Source organism: Ctenopharyngodon idella, chromosome 14 (genome assembly GCF_019924925.1).
Source record: "Ctenopharyngodon idella isolate HZGC_01 chromosome 14, HZGC01, whole genome shotgun sequence".
Taxonomy (NCBI): Eukaryota; Metazoa; Chordata; class Actinopteri; order Cypriniformes; family Xenocyprididae; genus Ctenopharyngodon; species Ctenopharyngodon idella.
This window is the reverse complement of record NC_067233.1, coordinates 23787472-23806181: the sequence shown is the minus strand read 5'-3', so window position 1 is coordinate 23806181 and position 18710 is coordinate 23787472. Positions and strand designations below refer to the sequence as shown.

The 18710-nt window shown below is 39.1% G+C and overlaps 1 protein-coding gene and 1 pseudogene across 20 annotated transcripts in view; both read left to right on the top strand.

The window, feature by feature from the left end:
* The window catches only part of LOC127525756 (protocadherin gamma-A12-like), a 169497-nt gene that overhangs the window by 38884 nt on the left and 111903 nt on the right, over positions 1-18710 (top strand). For 3 of the 20 annotated variants that reach the window (XM_051918652.1, XM_051918627.1, XM_051918616.1), the window contains one exon: positions 16631-16995. The exons of 2 other annotated variants lie outside the window; for them this stretch is intronic. In XM_051918652.1, the coding sequence (XP_051774612.1) occupies positions 16631-16995 (365 nt within the window). Of the gene's footprint in view, positions 1-4436; positions 6908-9093; positions 11389-15068; positions 17273-18710 lie in introns of those variants that run through there. 15 more of the 20 variants (XM_051918617.1, XM_051918653.1, XM_051918654.1 and 12 more) reach the window with 14 other exon arrangements.
* Positions 1-18710, top strand: part of LOC127525765 (protocadherin beta-16-like) — a 71905-nt pseudogene that overhangs the window by 22824 nt on the left and 30371 nt on the right.

The following is an 18710-nucleotide window of genomic DNA, read 5'->3' as shown; positions in this document are numbered from 1 at the left end:
CCTGGTCTCCAAGGTGATCTCCGTGGACGCGGATTCTGGCCAGAACGCGTGGCTCTCGTATCACATTATTAAAGCGACTGATCCGGGACTTTTCACTATCGGTGTCCACAGCGGGGAGATCAGGACGCAGCGGGACATTTCTGAATCTGACAGCATGAAGCAGAACCTTATTGTGTCAGTGAGAGATAACGGACAGCCCTCTCTCTCAGCCACGTGCGCCTTGTATTTACTCATATCAGATAACTTGGCTGAAGTTCCAGAACTGAAAGACATGTCTCATGACGAGAGCAGCTCCAAACTGACGTTTTATTTGATCATCGCGCTGGTGTCCGTTTCCACTTTCTTCCTGACCTTCATCATCATCATCCTGGCCGTGAGGTTTTGTCGCAGCAGAAAGCCCAGACTGTTGTTTGATGGAGCTGTAGCCATTCCCAGCGCGTATCTCCCTCCAAATTACGCAGAGGTGGAGGGCGCGGGAACTCTCCGCAGCACTTACAATTATGACGCGTACCTGACCACGGGCTCGCGCACTAGTGACTTCAAGTTCGTCAGATCTTATAATGAGGGCACACTGACTGCTGACCTAACTCTGAAAAAGACTCAGTCTGCTGTGGATGATCTTGAAGGACTTGATGCAGAAATGAGCGACTCATTTCAGGTAGGACTAACAAAGTAGTTATTCTTTAATGGTCTAGGCTTCCATATTAAATGTGTATTTGTGTTCATAGTTGACCGCTTTGATTGGCAACAGGCTCTTAAAAAGAACAAGTAAAGATTCTTTGAGGGACAAGTTGAAGTCAGAAAAGTAGCTACATTAATTATTTTATATTTATAAATATTTTTTAGATTATTCTGGTCATGAGTTATCAATTGTAAGACATGATGCATGATTCACGAATTTATGTTTTACGTATTAGCGTTTTTATCTATTTTTTATTTTGTACGTCTTTCTCCTTTCTCTTTCCCTGTCTCTAAACTTTCTAAAGTCAAAAACCTTGCTTCGACCTTTTAGAAGCCTTTTTTCTGTTATCTGAGTCAGTGTGCTGTCTGATCTCTTGTTAACTGTGTAGCCAAGTTTGTGATTATTGATTTTTTTTTTTTTTTTCATCTTATCGATGAGGCCTTGATGCGAAATGCATTTTGTAAATAGTTGTATTTTATTTATTTTTTTAGTAAATATCCGTTGTCAATTATCTTTAAAGTCTTGATGCCGAAATTAGTTTGTTTTAAGTTAGGATTACCGATTTTCTTCTGTTTTCGCGATATTCTCGTATAACAAGTCTACATTTTAAATTTGCAGTTGCAGTTTTGTATTCAAAACGAACTGTGTTCATAGGGATTAGTCTCCTGTTTCTCGTAAAGAAACGGATCCGTTGTGTTGATTTTTAGGCTTTATATTGAAGAATTTGCAATTATTTTTTGGTTGAGCATGGATTATTGTAGCTCACAACTTGTAATTTTATAAATTACGTCTTTTTTCCTTGATTGACGATTTAAAGTCATGCCATATTTATCGCTGTGTATTATTCATATTCGTATCACCATGTTATTTTATTGGTGACTGAGGCCTTGATTTCGAAAGAATTAACGACATTTGCAAATTAATTAGAAAGTTAAACTTTTTTTTTCCACGCCAATTTACTTGTCCATTTAAATTCTATAATTCTTTATGCATTCTCTATAACTTAATGAGAAATTACTTTGTAGAAATTACTCTGTAACTTTTTGCTTTTATTTCATCGTGGTGTCCTTAATATGAAATATTTTAGCAGCTCCATGACCAAGACGTAGACTTCATTACACAAACTTTTTTTTTTTTAAGACACGTGTGGCCTTAACTCGACTGAAATGAAGTTATTTGAGTGACAGTGTATCGTGTTTTATTTGAGACTGTACTAACGCAGTGTTTCTTTTAGGAATGGTTTGATTTACAGATTTCTCATGTATTTGTGTTCTAAACTGAGTGCTTTGTTTGGCAGCAGACTGCTCTTGGCAGATCTTTTGGTTCTTTCATGTACTTTTATTAGACGCACACGTGACATTTTAACATCAGAGAAGTACCACGCCTTAAGTTGTCTTCAAATTTATATATTGTTTGGTCAGGTGGGCAGTTGTAAGTCATGAGGCATGATTCACAAATTGATGTGTTTTATACGTGTCTGTTTGTTTGTTTGTTTTTCACTAGCTACTATTTTGGATTTAAATAGGTTAAAAGTTGTTTGTTGGTGATCTTTAGAGGTAAGAAATCTAGTTTCTGTCTCACACTGTTAAATAATCCTGCCTATCTTCTTCTTTTTAGAGATCATTAGTAGGCTGTGTGTCCATAGATTCTGCTATTTGTAATCGAATCTATGAATGTTAATATTTTTAAGTAGTTTTACGTTTTCTCTCATCCATGTCTCTTTTATATATTGATGGTTTATAGATGGAATTAAATTCGGATGACAGATATATGCCATTGAGTGTAATTTTGTAAATGTTCTTTTAGTCTGAATGGCATAGAACAGGTTTTCCTTGTCGCTGTCCGTGGTGCTGCACTGTCATTAACTCTTGGTGTTTGGGTGTGTTGCTTTTTCCCCTTCTTATAGCTCACACCACTCCATTCTGCTATAGCTTTTGTTTTTTTTGTATACTACACATCCTGTGGTCGTCTTTCTCTCTTACTTTCAGAAAATGTTGCTGCTGGCTCTTGTTTTGCTAAACAATTTTAAGTATATAACAAGAGTTCTTTATATGATCCGACACTTATTCCTGTCAAAAATGTATCTGATTTTTTTTTTTTTTTTTTTTTTTTGTAGTTTCTTCTTTTAACTCACAGTGTCGCTGTTTACCTGCAAAACCATGTGTGTGTTCAGTACACATTTCTCCACCCTGCTTCTGATGTCATACACAGTTTCAGGCTCGTCTCATTATAGAAAATCGTCGACGGTGATAGAAGGACTGTATTTCAGACACTGGATTTATTTGTGCACTTATGTTTTTAGGATTACCGATTTTCTTCTGTTTTCGCGATATTCTCGTATAACAAGTCTACATTTTAAATTTGCAGTTGCAGTTTTGTATTCAAAACGAACTGTGTTCATAGGGATTAGTCTCCTGTTTCTCGTAAAGAAACGGATCCGTTGTGTTGATTTTTAGGCTTTATATTGAAGAATTTGCAATTATTTTTTGGTTGAGCATGGATTATTGTAGCTCACAACTTGTAATTTTATAAATTACGTCTTTTTTCCTTGATTGACGATTTAAAGTCATGCCATATTTATCGCTGTGTATTATTCATATTCGTATCACCATGTTATTTTATTGGTGACTGAGGCCTTGATTTCGAAAGAATTAACGACATTTGCAAATTAATTAGAAAGTTAAACTTTTTTTTTCCACGCCAATTTACTTGTCCATTTAAATTCTATAATTCTTTATGCATTCTCTATAACTTAATGAGAAATTACTTTGTAGAAATTACTCTGTAACTTTTTGCTTTTATTTCATCGTGGTGTCCTTAATATGAAATATTTTAGCAGCTCCATGACCAAGACGTAGACTTCATTACACAAACTTTTTTTTTTTTAAGACACGTGTGGCCTTAACTCGACTGAAATGAAGTTATTTGAGTGACAGTGTATCGTGTTTTATTTGAGACTGTACTAACGCAGTGTTTCTTTTAGGAATGGTTTGATTTACAGATTTCTCATGTATTTGTGTTCTAAACTGAGTGCTTTGTTTGGCAGCAGACTGCTCTTGGCAGATCTTTTGGTTCTTTCATGTACTTTTATTAGACGCACACGTGACATTTTAACATCAGAGAAGTACCACGCCTTAAGTTGTCTTCAAATTTATATATTGTTTGGTCAGGTGGGCAGTTGTAAGTCATGAGGCATGATTCACAAATTGATGTGTTTTATACGTGTCTGTTTGTTTGTTTGTTTTTCACTAGCTACTATTTTGGATTTAAATAGGTTAAAAGTTGTTTGTTGGTGATCTTTAGAGGTAAGAAATCTAGTTTCTGTCTCACACTGTTAAATAATCCTGCCTATCTTCTTCTTTTTAGAGATCATTAGTAGGCTGTGTGTCCATAGATTCTGCTATTTGTAATCGAATCTATGAATGTTAATATTTTTAAGTAGTTTTACGTTTTCTCTCATCCATGTCTCTTTTATATATTGATGGTTTATAGATGGAATTAAATTCGGATGACAGATATATGCCATTGAGTGTAATTTTGTAAATGTTCTTTTAGTCTGAATGGCATAGAACAGGTTTTCCTTGTCGCTGTCCGTGGTGCTGCACTGTCATTAACTCTTGGTGTTTGGGTGTGTTGCTTTTTCCCCTTCTTATAGCTCACACCACTCCATTCTGCTATAGCTTTTGTTTTTTTTGTATACTACACATCCTGTGGTCGTCTTTCTCTCTTACTTTCAGAAAATGTTGCTGCTGGCTCTTGTTTTGCTAAACAATTTTAAGTATATAACAAGAGTTCTTTATATGATCCGACACTTATTCCTGTCAAAAATGTATCTGATTTTTTTTTTTTTTTTTTTTTTTTGTAGTTTCTTCTTTTAACTCACAGTGTCGCTGTTTACCTGCAAAACCATGTGTGTGTTCAGTACACATTTCTCCACCCTGCTTCTGATGTCATACACAGTTTCAGGCTCGTCTCATTATAGAAAATCGTCGACGGTGATAGAAGGACTGTATTTCAGACACTGGATTTATTTGTGCACTTATGTTTTTTTTCACATGTTACTTGATTTTCTGGATTTAATTTCTGATCAATTTCTGAAACATTTCAAATGTTCTGTTTTGCTGTCGAGATGTTTGGTCTTTTGTTCTTCGTGCTGATGGCGCACACCGCTTATGGAGACGTGAGCTATTCTTTCCCGGAGGAGATGAAACGCGGATCTGTGATTGGAAATATAGCAAAGGATCTCGGGCTCGATGTGAACAGACTGTCATCTCGTAAGGCTCGCATTGACACTGAAGGTAACAGAAAACGATACTGTGACATTAATCTGAATACTGGAGAACTGACCGTAGCGGAGAGAATCGACAGAGAGAGTCTTTGTGGAAAGAAAGCTTCATGTGTTATTAAACAGGAGCTCGTGCTGGAAAATCCTTTAGAGCTGCATCGTTTTATTCTCAATATTGAAGACATAAATGATAATTCACCACAATTCAAACAAAATGTAATAAAATTAGAAATTCGGGAATCAGCAGATAAAGGATCTCGTTATTTATTAGATGAGGCCCACGATGCGGATATTGGAATGAATTCAGTGCAGTCATATACACTTCAAAACAATGACCATTTTATTCTGAGTGTGCTTACGGGGGTAAATGGAGGGAAATATGGCGAACTAGTTCTTAATAAAGAGTTGGATCGTGAGCAGCAGAAGGAAGTGACATTAATTCTTACTGCGGTAGACGGCGGGACTCCACCGAGATCAGGTACTGTAGCCATACACGTCACTGTGCTGGATGCTAATGATAATGCTCCAGTCTTTAGTCAGGCCGTCTATAAAGTCAGTCTGCCTGAAAATTCTCCTGTAGATACTGTAGTGGTGACAGTGAGCGCTACTGATGCTGACGAGGGACAAAATGGAGAAGTGACATATGAATTTGGTCATTTACCAGAAAGCCATCTAGAAATGTTTTTCCTTGATGCAGTGTCTGGTGAAATTAAACTAAGACAGTTATTTGATTATGAGGAGGAGAGTTCAATTGAACTGCCCATTCAAGCTAAAGATGGTCAAGGATTAGCAAGTAGATGTACTGTAGTAATAGATGTTACTGATGTCAATGATAACTCTCCTGTAATTGCACTAAATTCTCTAAATAGTCCCGTTCCTGAGAACGCGTTACCCGGTACAGAGGTTGGCATCATTAATGTTCAGGACAGAGACTCTGAGAATAACGGACAGGTGCGCTGCTCCATTCAGCAGAACGTCCCATTTAAGCTCGTTCCTTCAATCAAAAATTACTATTCTCTGGTGACCACAGGTGAATTAGACCGCGAGCTGCTCTCTGATTATAATCTTACAATCACTGCTACTGATGAGGGCTCTCCGCCTTTATCTTCCACTAAGAATCTTCACTTGACTGTTGCTGACGTGAATGATAATCCACCTGTATTTCAGGAGCACAATTACAGAGCTCATGTGCAAGAAAATAACAAACCGGGCTCCTCTATTTGTTCAGTATCAGCTACAGACCCGGACTGGAGACAGAATGGCACTGTAGTTTATTCTCTGTTGTCCTCTGATGTCAATGGCGCACCGGTGTCCTCCTTTCTATCCATTAACGGAGACACCGGGGTCATTCATGCCGGGAGATCGTTTGATTACGAACAGCTGAAGAGTTTCAAAGTGCTCGTGTTAGCCAGAGACAACGGTTCTCCTCCTCTGAGCAGTAACGTGAGCGTGAGTGTCTTCATATCGGATGAGAATGACAACTCCCCTCAGATATTATACCCCTCTCCGGAAGGAAACTCCTTCATGACCGAGATGGTGCCCAAAGCTGCGCAGGCAGGCTCCCTGGTCTCCAAGGTGATCGCCGTGGACGCGGATTCTGGCCAGAACGCGTGGCTCTCGTATCACATTATTAAAGCGACTGATCCGGGACTTTTCACTATCGGTGTCCACAGCGGGGAGATCAGGACGCAGCGGGACATTTCTGAATCTGACAGCATGAAACAGAACCTTATTGTGTCCGTGAGAGATAACGGACAGCCCTCTCTCTCAGCCACGTGCGCCTTGTATTTACTCATATCAGATAACTTGGCTGAAGTTCCAGAACTGAAAGACATGTCTCATGACGAGAGCAGCTCCAAACTGACGTTTTATTTGATCATCGCGCTGGTGTCCGTTTCCACTTTCTTCCTGACCTTCATCATCATCATCCTGGCCGTGAGGTTTTGTCGCAGGAGAAAGCCCAGACTGTTGTTTGATGGAGCTGTAGCCATTCCCAGCGCGTATCTCCCTCCAAATTACGCAGAGGTGGAGGGCGCGGGAACTCTCCGCAGCACTTACAATTATGACGCGTACCTGACCACGGGCTCGCGCACCAGTGACTTCAAGTTCGTCAGATCTTATAATGAGGGCACACTGACTGCTGACCTGACTCTGAAAAAGACTCAGTCTGCTGTGGATGATCTTGAAGGGCTTGATGGAGACATGATTCCTTTTTCCGAGGTAGGTGTTTTTATGGTCCTGTATGGTACCTGAGCATCCTTAAATCTCCTTCTTTTTAGAGTCCTGCTCACTGTGTGATTAAACTGAACGGTCACTGCTTTTCCCATAGTTGAACGACCATGATTTTTTAAGTATTTTAAATTTTACATTACTTTTTTTTTTTTTTTTTTTTTTTTTTTTTTAAAGTATTTTTGTCTGATCTGTTTAAAATATGTATGGGTTATTCTTTTGAGATTGACTGAACTTGATAATCAAACACTGGAATGTATCACTGAACTAATGGAAGGTCTTACTCGTTACAAGTAATCCCAAAGGATGTTCAATAGCAGTTCAGGTCTTTCAGTGGTTCAGGTGGTTCAGATCTTTTAGGTCTTTCAGTGGTTCAGGCCTTCACAAAACCCAGACCTGAACCACTATTGAACACCTTTGGGATGAATTGTAATGGGTAAGACCTTCCATTAGATGTACAGTTCCACTTCTACATTAGACACATTTGTTTCAACAAAGTTGAAATCACACAATTCTCTAGAAAATCATTCTATAGTGTAGCATTAAGATTTTTGTCTTTGCAGAAATCAATTATATAATTAATATATTAATAATAATAATAATAATAATAATAAAGATAATAGAAAGCGGTTATCCACATACTTCTGGCCATATTGTCTGTCTAGCATTTTTCTAACAGTATTTCTAGATTTTTTTTTTTTTTTTTTTTGATCCATAGTGGCCAGTAAATGTCTACTGTATGCTTTATTATCTTAATACTTAAAAAAAAAAAAAAAAAAAAATCAATGATACATTCCATTGTTTGATTATAAAGATCATTATCTCTATTGACAGTAAAGATTAAGTGTAAATATCATATCACTATTTGTTCTAAGTTTGAGGTGTCTTGCATTAAAAACTGCATAAGAATATTGACCTTTATTTAATATGATTTGTTTGCTATTACTTTTAATATAATATTATCAAATCAAAATCAAGCATTAAGACCAGGTGTTATTCAATCTTCTACTCGAGTGTAATGAAATTTAATCAAAATATGATACTTTTTACTCAGTTATTTACTTTTTGTTGTTTTCAATAAAACGTACTGGCATCTCAGTTTTTTATTATAAAAGCTGTTTTATTTAGACATTGAAATCATTGAATCCAAATGTTGCTTTTAACTGTTGTTGTTGTTGTTGTTGTTGTTGTTGTTGATGACACGAGTTCTTTAGTTGTTTATTTTGATATTGTGAAAGATACTCTTTTAACCAATTGCAGGTGCTTGTCGGTCTGATGTTTGGATGCATGCATCTTTTCAAAGTCCCGAGATTGTTAAATAGATTTGTCTCTGTTTTGCTTTTATGAACAGAAATGCAGCCTTGGTACAGCATTAGTGTGTTTTGCCTTCAAGTATCATGTAGCCTTTTCCTTTCCTTCTTGACACATTTTTATTTGCAGACGGATTTGCTGTTATTTCATTAGAACTTTAAGTTAGTGTCCTTACAATTCACTGTAATGGAATTTCAAACCATGCTAAAATGTTTGTGTCTCTTGCATTTTTGAATGTCTCTCTGTAGTAACTGATTTCAACACATTAGTATTACTGTCCGTGGTGCTGAACGAAAGTACTGCACTTGCTGACCGCCATACTGCATACAGTAGCTCTCAATAGATACGATAAATATTACTTCTTCCCGTATCCTCCATAAACAACAGAGCATGTATTTATAAAGTATGTAATTTAATGGTATGTCATGCAACCATTCTTCCCTACAGCCTCATGGCGTCGCTGTATACCTTTGTAGAACAGACAAATAATATCATCCCACCCACTTTTCCGTTTATAAGAGGCTGTTTGCTGCAGAGAGGAGAGGAATAGTCGACTTTGTATATTTGACTCGTTTATTAAATGCATAGGGATTTTCCCTATCACTTTGGCACATTTTTTGGTCTTCACTATTTTACTTTTTCCACATAGAAGATATTTTGTGTTTGTGTCACAATGAATGGAAACGCAGGATTTGTTTTACTGTTTTCGCTCTGCTTTTGTGTCATGATGGCGCACACCGCTTATGGAGACGTGAGCTATTCTTTCCCGGAGGAGATGAAACGCGGATCTGTGATTGGAAATATAGCAAAGGATCTCGGGCTCGATGTGAACAGACTGTCATCTCGCAAGGCTCGTATTGATACTGAAGCTAACAGAAAACGATACTGTGACATTAATCTGAATACTGGAGAACTGACCGTAGCGGAGAGAATCGATAGGGAGAGTCTTTGTGGAAAGAAAGCTTCATGCGTTCTGAAACAAGAACTTATGTTTGAGAATCCTTTGGAATTGCATCGAATTAGTTTACACATTGAAGATATAAATGATAACGCTCCGCATTTTGACGAGGATGTCATTAGAATGGAAATAAGGGAATCGGCACACAAAGGGGAAAGGTTTTTACTGGAGGAAGCGCACGACCCGGATATAGGAAAGAATTCAGTTCAGTCTTACACGTTGGAAAGCAATGAGAATTTCGTTTTAAATGTTAAATCAGACGATTTAGCAGGGAAATACTGTGAATTGGTATTAAACAAAGAACTTGATCGCGAGCAGGAGCAGGAGGTGACATTAATTCTTACTGCGGTAGACGGCGGGACTCCACCGAGATCAGGTACTGTAGCCATACACGTCACTGTGCTGGATGCTAATGATAATGCTCCAGTCTTTAGTCAGGCCGTCTATAAAGTCAGTCTGCCTGAAAATTCTCCTGTAGATACTGTAGTGGTGACAGTGAGCGCTACTGATGCTGACGAGGGACAAAATGGAAAGGTCACGTATGCATTTGGTCATGTTTCTGAGGAAGATAAGAGATTATTCTTGCTAAATCGCAACACTGGAGGAATAACTGTTATCGGAGAATTAGATTATGAGGAGAAATCAGCGTATGAGTTGCGTGTTTTAGCAAAAGATGCTGCAGGTTTAACATCTTATTCAATGGTAATGATAGAAATTACAGATGTTAATGATAATGCTCCGGTTATCATTAATAAGTCTTTCAATAGTCCCGTTCCTGAGGACGCGTTACCCGGTACAGAGGTTGGCATCATTAATGTTCAGGACAGAGACTCTGAGAATAACGGACAGGTGCGCTGCTCCATTCAGCAGAACGTCCCATTTAAACTCGTTCCTTCAATCAAAAATTACTATTCTCTGGTGACCACAGGTGAATTAGACCGCGAGCTGCTCTCTGATTATAATCTTACAATCACTGCTACTGATGAGGGCTCTCCGCCTTTATCTTCCACTAAGAATCTTCACTTGACTGTTGCTGACGTGAATGATAATCCACCTGTATTTCAGGAGCACAATTACAGAGCTCATGTGCAAGAAAATAACAAACCGGGCTCCTCTATTTGTTCAGTATCAGCTACAGACCCGGACTGGAGACAGAATGGCACTGTAGTTTATTCTCTGTTGTCCTCTGATGTCAATGGCGCACCGGTGTCCTCCTTTCTATCCATTAACGGAGACACCGGGGTCATTCATGCCGGGAGATCGTTTGATTACGAACAGCTGAAGAGTTTCAAAGTGCTCGTGTTAGCCAGAGACAACGGTTCTCCTCCTCTGAGCAGTAACGTGAGCGTGAGTGTCTTCATATCGGATGAGAATGACAACTCCCCTCAGATATTATACCCCTCTCCGGAAGGAAACTCCTTCATGACCGAGATGGTGCCCAAAGCTGCGCAGGCGGGCTCCCTGGTCTCCAAGGTGATCGCCGTGGACGCGGATTCTGGCCAGAACGCGTGGCTCTCGTATCACATTATTAAAGCGACTGATCTGGGACTTTTCACTATCGGTGTCCACAGCGGGGAGATCAGGACGCAGCGGGACATTTCTGAATCTGACAGCATGAAACAGAACCTTATTGTGTCAGTGAGAGATAACGGACAGCCCTCTCTCTCAGCCACGTGCGCGTTGTATTTACTCATATCAGATAACTTGGCTGAAGTTCCAGAACTGAAAGACATGTCTCATGACGAGAGCAGATCCAAACTGACGTTTTATTTGATCATCGCGCTGGTGTCCGTTTCCACTTTCTTCCTGACCTTCATCATCATCATCCTGGCCGTGAAGTTTTGTCGCAGGAGAAAGCCCAGACTGTTGTTTGATGGAGCTGTAGCCATTCCCAGCGCGTATCTCCCTCCAAATTACGCAGAGGTGGAGGGCGCGGGAACTCTCCGCAGCACTTACAATTACGACGCGTACCTGACCACGGGCTCGCGCACTAGTGACTTCAAGTTCGTCAGATCTTATAATGAGGGCACACTGACTGCTGACCTGACTCTGAAAAAGGCTCAGTCTGCTGTGGATGATCTTGAAGGGCTTGATGCAGAAATGAGCGACTCGTTTGAGGTAGGACTAACAAAGTATTTCGTTAATAAAATAAAATAATAATAATCATAATTTTTTTTTTTATCATTTTGGGTTTACAGAGTGCTTTCATGGGCAAAAATCTCTCTTGTTGAAAAGATTATGTGACTCCTTCAAGTTCTTTTTGTAAATATGAACATTTTTGATGGTCAGTTTTAGGTCTGAAAAGTAGCTATAATAAAACTTATTTTTACCTTTTTTCCATACGCTGTTCTCTTTATGCATCTATTCTATGATACATCACCTACAAGAGACCCAGAACGTGCACGCGCAATTTTGATAGATTGGATATTTTTATGGATCTTTGTAGATAATGGCCCAAATTACTGCTGAATCTGATCGTTGTTTGTTATCTTGCTGAGGCACATTTTCCTTGAATATAATAAGTTATTTACTGTGTTTTTTATTAAATATGGTTTTCAGAAATGGTAGTGATCAATCACATGGCAATTATTATGTTGCCGTGGATAAACGCATGTAATGTGATCCCACGCAATGTGGAGCACTGATGTTTTCTATTTTTTTTAAAGTTGCGTTTTGCATTCCTAATGCTGTCTGTTATGTGAAATAATTTTATAAAGTTTTTAAATTATTATTTCATTATTTTTAAGCGCCAGTTCAATGGGATAGAAAGTTTAGTAGGAATATCAAATTTCTGTTTACTGTCCATGGTGCTGTACAGGCAGTGTCTGATGCTGTTGAGTTTTGATCTTATACTATGTAGGTCTGTATACAGTGTTTTTATGAGTATATGTTATAGAAATTGAGGTGGTTTTCTTTTCACATTCTCAGGGAATGTTTGGTTGTGTCAGGCCCTTTGATATTGTGAAATAATTAATTTGCAACAAAAGTGTTTTATTCATTTTTTGACATTGTCAGCCCTATGAGAGTTTGTGCATGAACCATGTTCAGAAATTTGAGTTGTCTTTTACACGTGCATTTTCTCTTTATTAAATATGTGTTCTTGAGATTTTGAGGGACTTGATGCAAACATGAGTGATTCTTTTCAAGTAGGACGCACGATGGGAAACCATCATGCTAATGTGTTATTTATGATTTATCTTTAGATGTCTGCTAATGACTGAGCAAGTTTGTGCCAAATTTGGTAATAGGTGAGGGTATCGTGGTTAGGTTTAAAAGGAGTGTTACGAACGTACCGGGCTACAGGAGCATCCACCAAAAGCTCAATCTTTGCAAGCAAATATGGGTCATTGCTCACCACTTTTTACCAAATTTCATGAGATAATCGTCAAACAATTCAAAAATCACATTTCTCAATGCAAGATTGCAAAATATTTAGGTGTTTCACCATCTACCATACATACTATTGTGAAAAGATTCAGGGAATCAAGAGAAATCTCAGTATATGTGTAGGGCAAGGCAGGAAACCTCTGTTGAATGTGTGTGACCTTTGAGCCTTCAGATGGCATTGCATTAGAAACCGTCATGCTACTGTGTTAAATATAGCCACATGGGCTCAGGAGTACTTTGGAAAACCATTGTCACTCAGCACAGTCTTCCGCTGCATCAAGAAATGCAACTCGAATCTCTGTTACAGAAGGAGAAAGCTATACATCAATTCTTTGCAGAGATGCTGCAGAGTTCTCTGGGCCCGAGCTCATCTCAGATGATCCAAAAGACAGTGGAAATGTGTGCTGTGGTCAGGTGAGTCCACATTTCATCTCGCTTTTGGGAAAAACGGACATTGAGTTCTCAGTGCTAAAGACAAAAGGGACCATCCAGACTTACATAAGCAACAGGTGCAAAAGCAAACATCTGTCATGGTATGGAGGTGCATCAGTGCAAACGGCATGGGTGATTTGCAGATGTGTGAAGGAATCATTGATGTGAAGGCATATACTGGGATTGTACAAAGACATATACTGCCATCATACTGCCATCTGGGAAGTAATACAATTCTGATTATGCACATGCTACAACAGAGTGGTTTGGTAGAAACTCTACACTGTAGAGTGGATACTTGACTGGCCTGGCTGCAGTCCAGATCTGTCTTCTAATGAAAATGTATGGCCCATCATGAAAAGGAGAATCAGACAACAATGACCACAGACTGTTGAGCAGCTGTTTTGTATCAGTCAAAATTGGGCAAAAAATCCACTTGCAAAACTGCAACAACTAGTATCCTCAATTCCCAAACATTTAAAAAGTGTAATTAAGAGGAAAGGTGATGTGACACAGTGGTAAACATGCCTCTGTCCCAACTTTTTTGGAGTGTGTTGCAGCCATCAAAATCACAATGTGTATATATTTACAAAATACAATTAATTTGGTCAGTGAAAACATTGAAAATATTTTCTTTGTATTTTTGTCAGTTAAATAAAGGTTCAAGAGAATCAACAAATCACAGATTCTTAATTTTATTGCATTTTACAAAATGTCCCAGCTTTTCTGGAATTGAGGTTGTGCCACTATCTGTCATAACATAGCCTCTGAAGCCTTTATGGCAATAATTTATGGCAATAAATTTAACTACAATATGCCATCTTTAGCTAATAGTTTATATTCAGAGAACTTAAAGTTGTCAGATATTTTTAAAGAAATTAACCTGATATGTCTTGCTCAGTTGGCTACTCGTTCTTTTAAGCCTATTATAACTTTTTCTGTGACATCAGCATATCTGTACATGGATTCTACATTTTGTAACGTGACAAAATGCTATGATTTTTTTTTTTTTTAGTTTAGCGTTTTTCTCATCAATGTCTTTGTTATGTGAAATGTAATTATAAAAGCAATTTCGTATGTCAGCAACTTTTGAAACACTCTTTTAGTTTGGTTAGAAATGGGATAGGGCAGGTTTACCTATTTCTGTCCATGGTGCTGCAATGTCAGCTATCTCTTTTTTTTTTTTTTTTTCCTCTTGGGTGGGGGGATAGCCTACTAAAACACTGCAGTCGTGTTAATCTTCCATTCGTCAGGGAATGTTCCTGCCGGCTCTTGTTTTGCTAAAAAAAAAATAACCATGTAACCATTTACACTTTATACTGTCATATAATTAATGTTATGCAGTAACTTCTTTTAACTCACAGTGTCGCTGTTCACCTGCAATACAATGTGTGGCTTCAGTACACATCTCTCCTCCCTGTTTGTGATGTCATACACGGTTTCAGTCTCGTCTAGTTACAGAAAATCATCGACGGAGACTGCTTATTGCGAATATTGTCCTTCTGGCTATTATTCTACATTATTCTACATTTGTGTTGTCTTTTAAATGTTAATAGTTGTATTGCTGGATTTAATTTCTACTAAAGCATTTTAAAGGTTCTGCTGTGCTTTTGAGATGTTTGGTCTTTTGTTCTTCGTGCTGATGGCGCACACCGCTTATGGAGACGTGAGCTATTCTTTCCCCGAGGAGATGAAACGCGGATCTGTGATTGGAAATATAGCAAAGGATCTCGGACTCGATGTGAACAGACTGTCATCCCGTAAGGCTCGCATTGATACTGAAGGTAACAGAAAACGATACTGTGACATTAATCTGAATACTGGAGAACTGACCGTAGCGGAGAGAATCGACAGAGAGGGACTTTGTGGAAAGAAAGCTTCATGTGTTATTAAACAGGACCTGGTTTTGGAAAATCCTCTTGAATCACATCGCATTAACATAAACGTTCAAGATGTAAATGACAATTTTCCTTTGTTTAAAAGAGATGTAATAAAACTTGAGATCAGAGAGTCGGCTGTAAAAGGGGCTCGTTTTTTGCTCGAGGAGGCTCACGATGCAGACATAGGGACTAATTCGGTTCAAACGTATAATTTAGGGAAGAATGAATATTTTGAATTGGCTGTTACTGCTAAAACAATAGGAAAAATGTATGGTGAGCTAGTACTTAATACAGAGCTAGATCGTGAGCAGCAACAGGAGGTGACATTAATTCTTACTGCGGTAGACGGCGGGACTCCGCCGAGATCAGGTACTGTAGCCATACACGTCACTGTGCTGGATGCTAATGATAATGCTCCAGTCTTTAGTCAGGCCGTCTATAAAGTCAGTCTGCCTGAAAATTCTCCTGTAGATACTGTAGTGGTGACAGTGAGCGCTACTGATGCTGACGAGGGACAAAATGGAGAAGTGACATACGAATTTGGGCATATTTCAGAAAATGACATGACAATTTTTTCTCTCGATCAAAATAATGGAAAAATAACTTTAATAGAATCTCTTGACTATGAGGACGAGTCCTCTTTTGAACTACCAATTCAAGCCACCGATGGACTTGGAATGGTATCATATGCAACAGTTGTTATTGAGATATCTGACATTAATGATAATTCCCCCGTTATAGTAATTAAATCACTAAATAGCCCCGTTCCTGAGAACGCGTTACCCGGTACAGAGGTTGGCATCATTAATGTTCAGGACAGAGACTCTGAGAATAACGGACAGGTGCGCTGCTCCATTCAGCAGAACGTCCCATTTAAACTCGTTCCTTCAATCAAAAATTACTATTCTCTGGTGACCACAGGTGAATTAGACCGCGAGCTGCTCTCTGATTATAATCTTACAATCACTGCTACTGATGAGGGCTCTCCGCCTTTATCTTCCACTAAGAATATTCACTTGACTGTTGCTGACGTGAATGATAATCCACCTGTATTTCAGGAGCACAATTACAGAGCTCATGTGCAGGAAAATAACAAACCGGGCTCCTCTATTTGTTCAGTATCAGCTACAGACCCGGACTGGAGACAGAATGGCACTGTAGTTTATTCTCTGTTGTCCTCTGATGTCAATGGCGCACCGGTGTCTTCCTTTCTATCCATTAACGGAGACACCGGGGTCATCCATGCCGTGAGATCGTTTGATTACGAACAGTTGAAGAGTTTCAAAGTGCTCGTGTTAGCCAGAGACAACGGTTCTCCTCCTCTGAGCAGTAACGTGAGCGTGAGTGTCTTCATATCGGATGAGAATGACAACTCCCCTCAGATATTATACCCCTCTCCGGAAGGAAACTCCTTCATGACCGAGATGGTGCCCAAAGCTGCGCAGGCAGGCTCCCTGGTCTCCAAGGTGATCGCCGTGGACGCGGATTCTGGCCAGAACGCGTGGCTCTCGTATCACATTATTAAAGCGACTGATCCGGGACTTTTCACTATCGGTGTCCACAGCGGGGAGATCAGGACGCAGCGGGACATTTCTGAATCTGACAGCATGAAACAGAACCTTATTGTGTCCGTGAGAGATAACGGACAGCCCTCTCTCTCAGCCACGTGCGCCTTGTATTTACTCATATCAGATAACTTGGCTGAAGTTCCAGAACTGAAAGACATATCTCATGACGAGAGCAGCTCCAAACTGACGTTTTATCTGATCATCGCGCTGGTGTCCGTTTCCACTTTCTTCCTGACCTTCATCATCATCATCCTGGCCGTGAGGTTTTGTCGCAGCAGAAAGCCCAGACTGTTGTTTGATGGAGCTGTAGCCATTCCCAGCGCGTATCTCCCTCCAAATTACGCAGAGGTGGAGGGCGCGGGAACTCTCCGCAGCACTTACAATTATGACGCGTACCTGACCACGGGCTCGCGCACTAGTGACTTCAAGTTCGTCAGATCTTATAATGAGGGCACACTGACTCCTGACCTGACTCTGAAAAAGACGCAACCCTCCGATGATCTTAATGATATTGCCGAGGGAATAGAGATTGTTTCACAGGTATGTTAAGTTTTTTTTTTTTTTGTTTGTTTGTTTGTTTTTTTACCGATATGACTTGTTTTTTGGTTTGCCTCAAAAAGGATTTTGTGGTAGCAGAAACAATTTAGAAAAATTTGAATGGAATTAGTTCATTCAAGCACGAAATTGAAAATATTAGGATGTATTTCTATACAATTTAAGCATGTAGAAATCAAAGTTCTAAAATATAAGTAAATAGAAGTGTCTGCTATATTTGAGTTCTCAGAGTACTTGGACTTACTGTTTTTAACCAAATTCTGGCATAAAGAAAATGATAGACTCCTGCTTATCCAGATTCCAGGTTTTGGAATTTTAGATCTAGCAGAGGCAGCAGCATTATTGCGGTTTACAACTTGCAGTTCAATTCAAGCACTGTGTCTGATCCTCAGTTTTCATCATTTGAATGTTTGGCGTTGAGTATTTCTGCTTCTACTTCTACAATCATCGCTACAGTCTACAAACCACCTAAGACTAAGTCACATGCAGTGTTTATGTCAGATTTTGCTGTTTATCTCTAAGTGTTGACCCTGAAGTTCCACAGAATTCTTATTGTGACTTATTTATTCATGGACCAAAGTGACTACGATGGCTAAGAAATATTTATTGCTACTTGACTGTTTTAATGAATTGGTAACTGGCCTGACTTACTGAAAAGGCCATACTCTGGAACTTGTGATTACAAATGGCTCATTTGTATCACAGTTAACATCTGTTGACATTGGTCTGTCGGACCACTCAGCTGTCTTCTTTAATTTGGAACTACATCATTCATGTGTGCCTACCATTCAATCTGTAACATTCCAGAAGTGCTGCTAACCGACTCTTTTGCTCCTCTGAGGTCACACAAGATTACATTTGTTGACTCTGCTCCATGGTATAATGACATTCTGCGCACTAAGAAGGCTGCTTGTCGGAAAATAAAGCATAAATGGCATCTTACTGGCTTGAATGTTTATTATCTAGCTTGGAAGGATCTTCTGGGTGACTATAGAGCATTTATTGAGACTGAAAGATCTTATTTCTCTCAGACTACTGAAAACATTCAAGGAAACCAAAGACATTTGTTTCAAACTATAAATAGCCTACTTCAAGTCAATACTGTTACTACCAGGCCTGTTTCACAGCAGCTATGTAACTCTTTTCTTCATTTCTACAAATGTCACAGTACTGAGACAGCTTTGGTTAAAGTCACCAATGATTTGTTGATGGCTTCTGACTCTGGTGCGACATCCATTCTCATCCTTCTCAATTTAAGAGCTGCTTTTGATACTGTTGATCTCAATCTATTACTCACACATTGTAAAAGAGTGTTTGGTGTGTCAGGGACAGTTTGAAGTGGTTTAGATCCTATTTCACTGACCGTTCCCATTTCATTTCTATGGGTGGTCATAGGTCTGAGATTAGCTTCATTTTCACTGGT